The sequence below is a fragment of the Raphanus sativus genome, unplaced genomic scaffold, assembly GCF_000801105.2.
Source record: "Raphanus sativus cultivar WK10039 unplaced genomic scaffold, ASM80110v3 Scaffold1272, whole genome shotgun sequence".
Classification (NCBI taxonomy): domain Eukaryota; kingdom Viridiplantae; phylum Streptophyta; class Magnoliopsida; order Brassicales; family Brassicaceae; genus Raphanus; species Raphanus sativus.
The window spans coordinates 18,860-23,290 of NW_026616585.1; the positions used below are offsets into that span (position 1 = coordinate 18,860).

The window sequence follows — 4,431 nt, forward strand, 5'->3', positions numbered from 1 at the left end:
CATGAGTCCAAGCATCCATATGCTTATTGCTACGTACCATGGGCTATATGAAAATTAAATTCTCTTGATTCATCTTTGTCAAACATACACAATTCGTAAGAACTTAAACATGAGAGCATACATACATAAAAAAGTGTATATTCCTCAACTCGATAATTAGCAACCAACAATAAACCTTTTTTATTAAGCTTTTTAATATTTTATAATAAATAAAAAAAAACTCGTATAGAATTCATAAAAAAAATGTTAAAAGCATGTGTAATGGGTAGGTTTGATAACAAAAAAAAAAAAACACGGAGAGACCAAAACGTAAACCAACCATGGTTAAAATCAAAACGCGGTAAGTCAATTTGACCGGTCTGGTTTGGTGAGCGCCACCATCCCCCATCACGAAAATGAATTTTTTTTTAATAATTGTATTTTATAAATCTCTCCTCTTCTTCTTCTCCATTGTACTTTCTCTCTCATAAGAGTGTCTCTCTCTCACCTAAACCACACCTAAACCAAACGCAGAGAGATCTTCTTCTTCTTCTCCTTCTCAGCCATGTCGTCTTCTTCTTCTCCCTTCGATCTCATGTCGGCCATCATCAAAGGCGAGCCCGTCGTCGTCTCCGACCCGGCGAACGCCTCCGCATACGAGTCCGTCGCCGCGGAATTGAGCTCCATGCTGATCGAGAATCGCCAATTCGCAATGATCATATCCACCTCCATAGCCGTTCTCATCGGCTGCATCGTCATGCTCGTGTGGCGGAGATCCAACGGCGGCTCCGGGAGCTCGAGACGCGCCGAGACGCTCAAGCCGCTGGTGATCAAGCCGCCGCGCGAGGAGGACGAGGTCGACGACGGGAGGAAGAAAGTCACAATCTTTTTCGGTACGCAGACCGGAACAGCTGAAGGGTTCGCTAAAGTGAGTTGCTTTTTTGAGATTCTAAAATGATTGAAGATGATGATGGAAGCTAATTGAATTCGATTTTCTTTACAGGCTTTAGGAGAAGAAGCTAAAGCTAGATACGAGAAGACCAGATTCAAAATCGTTGATTTGGTATTTATTATACCGTTTAAAAAAAAAAAGTTTGATTCTTTTTTTGTATTCTGATTTTGATTCCTTTAACAGGATGATTACGCGGCGGATGATGATGAGTATGAGGAGAAGCTGAAGAAAGAGGATGTGGCTTTCTTCTTCTTAGCCACGTTTGTTTCTTTTTCTAGCTTCTCTGTTGGTTTGATGTTGTTTTCATTGGCTGATCTGGTTTTTTTTAACAATTTGGATGTTGTGTAGATATGGAGACGGTGAGCCGACAGACAATGCTGCCAGATTCTACAAATGGTTCACCGAGGTTTGTCTTTTTCTTCTTTTTTTTATTTGCTTGGTTTATTTTTATTTATGTTTACTTGTTTTTTGAAGTTTAAGCATGTGTGTTTACAGGGAGATGACAGAGGAGAATGGCTCAAGAACTTGAAGTACGGAGTTTTTGGGTTAGGAAACAGACAATATGAACATTTTAATAAGGTTTTTAAAATGAAATCTTCTTTTTTTTTTAAAAGTTTTTCACGCTTACTCCAGTTTCCTTGGCTAATATTGGAATTTTTTTTATGTAAAATCTGTGTTGCAGGTTGCCAAAGTTGTAGATGACATCCTTGTCGAACAAGGTTTGTTTGTTTGTTTCTTTATTTTCATCATTTGTTTTGATATCTTTGTATTTGTCTTCTAACTTAATGAGTGGTTTTGTTACAGGTGCGCAGCGTCTTGTACATGTTGGTCTTGGAGATGATGACCAGTGTATTGAAGATGACTTTACCGCTTGGTATATCACCTTCTTCTTATGATTATATTTGCTGCTTTGGACTACTTTTTTTTTGTTTCCTGAGCTGAATTTTGCTATCTTTTGCAGGCGAGAAGCATTGTGGCCAGAGTTAGATACAATACTGAGGGAAGAAGGTGACACAGCTGTTACACCATACACTGCAGCTGTTTTAGAGTACAGAGTTTCTATCCACAAATCTGGAGACGCATTGAATGAGAAAAACTTGGCCAATGGGAATGGCCATGTTGTGTTTGATGCTCAGCATCCTTACAGGTGTGCAAAGTTTTGTTTTCTCTATAATCTTGTCGTTTTTTGTTTTTTTGCTAAAATATAATCTTGTCTTATCGGTTGTTCTAATCCGTGCTTTGTTTTGGTGCTTTTAAAGGGCGAATGTTGCTGTGAGAAGAGAGCTTCATACTCCAGAGTCTGACCGTTCCTGCACTCATCTTGAATTTGATATTGCCGGAAGTGGACTAACGTGAGTTTTACTGTTTGTATATAATCAGAGGAAACATACTTGAAGAATAATAACATGAATTTTTGTTCCTGTGTCAGATATGAAACTGGAGATCATGTTGGTGTACTGAGTGATAATTTGAAGGAAACTGTAGAGGAAGCGCTTAGGTTACTGGATATGTCACCTGATACTTATTTCTCCCTTCACTCTGATAAAGAAGATGGCACACCGATCAGCAGCTCGCTTCCTCCTACATTCCCACCTTGCAGCTTGAGAACAGCGCTTACACGATATGCATGTCTTTTGAGTTCTCCTAAGAAGGTTGGTTAGATTCACATCTTGATTTTTTTGTCATTATTGGACTGGTCTGCACAGAGAGGTTCTAACTCAATTGTTTTCCTGCAGTCCGCTTTACTTGCTTTGGCTGCTCATGCATCTGATCCTACCGAAGCAGAGCGATTAAAACACCTTGCTTCACCCGCTGGAAAGGTTTGCGCATGAACTTTTCTGTTGGCTGCTGTTCTTCTGAGAAGTATATTTATTGTAATCCTTTCAAAACCAGGATGAGTATTCAAAGTGGGTAGTAGAGAGTCAAAGAAGTCTGCTCGAGGTGATGGCAGAGTTTCCTTCAGCCAAGCCGCCACTTGGTGTCTTCTTTGCTGCTGTCGCTCCAAGGTTGCAGCCTAGGTTCTACTCAATATCATCATCTCCCAAGTGAGTACTTCTCATTGTCTTTTGTCTTCAAATTACTCCCTTGAGGCTTGAGACGTATCTGGTACTTACTGACCCATTTGTCTTTGCTTATTTGCATTAGGATTGCTGAAACTAGAATTCATGTTACATGTGCACTTGTCTATGAGAAGATGCCAACAGGAAGGATTCATAAGGGAGTGTGCTCGACTTGGATGAAGGTAAAACATATCACATTGTGATGTTTTTAGCCATTTGTATAAATATTTATCTAAAATTTTACTTTTGTGTTGTAATTACAGAGTGCTGTGCCTTATGAGAAGAGTGAAAACTGTTGCTCAGCACCGATATTTGTTAGGCAATCCAACTTCAAGCTTCCTTCTGATTCCAAGGTACCGATCATCATGATTGGTCCAGGGACTGGATTGGCTCCTTTCAGAGGTTTCCTTCAGGAAAGACTTGCGTTGGTGGAATCTGGTGTTGAACTAGGTCCATCAGTTTTGTTCTTTGGATGCAGAAACCGTAGAATGGTAATAATAAATCCATTTCTCAGTAAACTCAGTGCTATCATCATTTCTTTGTTCAGTTTATCTAAACTCTTTCTTATACATTTACAGGATTTCATCTACGAGGAAGAGCTGCAGATGTTTCTAGAGAGTGGTGCACTCTCAGAACTGAGCGTCGCCTTCTCTCGTGAAGGACCAACCAAAGAATATGTACAGCACAAGATGATGGACCAGGTATGAGCTTTTAATAACCAGATCTCTGCATAGTTTATTTGATTCTTGAGCTGACAATTATTATCGCAATGCAGGCTTCTGATATCTGGAACATGATCTCTCAAGGAGCTTATGTATATGTTTGTGGGGACGCCAAAGGCATGGCTAGAGACGTCCACAGATCTCTCCACACAATAGCTCAAGAGCAGGTTCGTTTGAGTCCTCATCACATCACAAAAAGTCTCTGATCGGTTTTTTACTGACTATGCAATGTCTTTGTTTTGCAGGGATCGATGGGTTCAACGAAAGCAGAGAGCTTTGTGAAGAATCTGCAAATGAGTGGAAGATATCTGAGAGATGTATGGTAACCAAGCTGTTGAAGCCTCTCCACCATACACACTCAGTGTACTTTATTATAATTATATACGGCACAGAAATGCCCACATTATGATGATCATGAAGTTTGTGATCGTTATGATGATCATTATGATGATCATGAAGTTTGTGATCGTTAAAGAGGAAATAAATGAACCTCCTTTTTCCATTTTTAATTTAGTTTCTCTATTCGTTTTTTTTTTCTTGTCACGAAAAGTTTCTCTATTCGTTATCATTTACGTTTGGTGATTTTATTTTAACTCTTTGTTAAATATTTTTTTTTTGATCAAACTTTTTGTTATATAACCCACCAGATAAAATAATGAAAAAATTGCATAAGATGTGATGTGGGTCTTTGTGAAACAATTATGTTGTATACAGAAAG

At 39.0% G+C, this 4,431-nt stretch overlaps 1 protein-coding gene across 2 annotated transcripts; it reads left to right on the forward strand.

Annotated features, from left to right (window-relative positions):
• Positions 1-447: 447 nt before the first annotated feature.
• Positions 448-4,222, forward strand: LOC108830762 (NADPH--cytochrome P450 reductase 2). 2 transcript variants are annotated; one of them, XR_008941081.1, is made up of 18 exons: positions 448-907; positions 983-1,042; positions 1,115-1,191; positions 1,280-1,337; positions 1,427-1,510; positions 1,614-1,650; positions 1,736-1,805; positions 1,893-2,078; positions 2,191-2,283; positions 2,361-2,583; positions 2,668-2,751; positions 2,825-2,976; positions 3,077-3,173; positions 3,255-3,482; positions 3,570-3,692; positions 3,767-3,880; positions 3,959-4,114; positions 4,154-4,222. XR_008941081.1 is itself a non-coding variant. In XM_018604346.2 (17 exons), exons 1-17 carry the CDS (start codon positions 545-547, stop codon positions 4,037-4,039), a joined length of 2,130 nt encoding a protein of 709 aa, XP_018459848.1. In that variant the 5' UTR covers positions 448-544; the 3' UTR covers positions 4,040-4,222. The 2 variants fall into 2 exon arrangements, 1 of the variants encoding a protein (XP_018459848.1); XM_018604346.2 differs by having other exon boundaries at positions 3,959-4,222.
• Positions 4,223-4,431: the final 209 nt, after the last annotated feature.

Excerpts from the sequence above, each read along its gene's own strand:
- LOC108830762 (XM_018604346.2), top strand. The coding sequence starts at position 545 with ATGTCGTCTTCTTCTTCTCCCTTCGATCTCATGTCGGCCATCATCAAA. Across the intron at positions 1,338-1,426 it reads TCTACAAATGGTTCACCGAG|GGAGATGACAGAGGAGAATG; the intron begins GTTTGTCTTTTT and ends GTGTGTTTACAG. Across the intron at positions 2,284-2,360 it reads ATTGCCGGAAGTGGACTAAC|ATATGAAACTGGAGATCATG; the intron begins GTGAGTTTTACT and ends TTCCTGTGTCAG.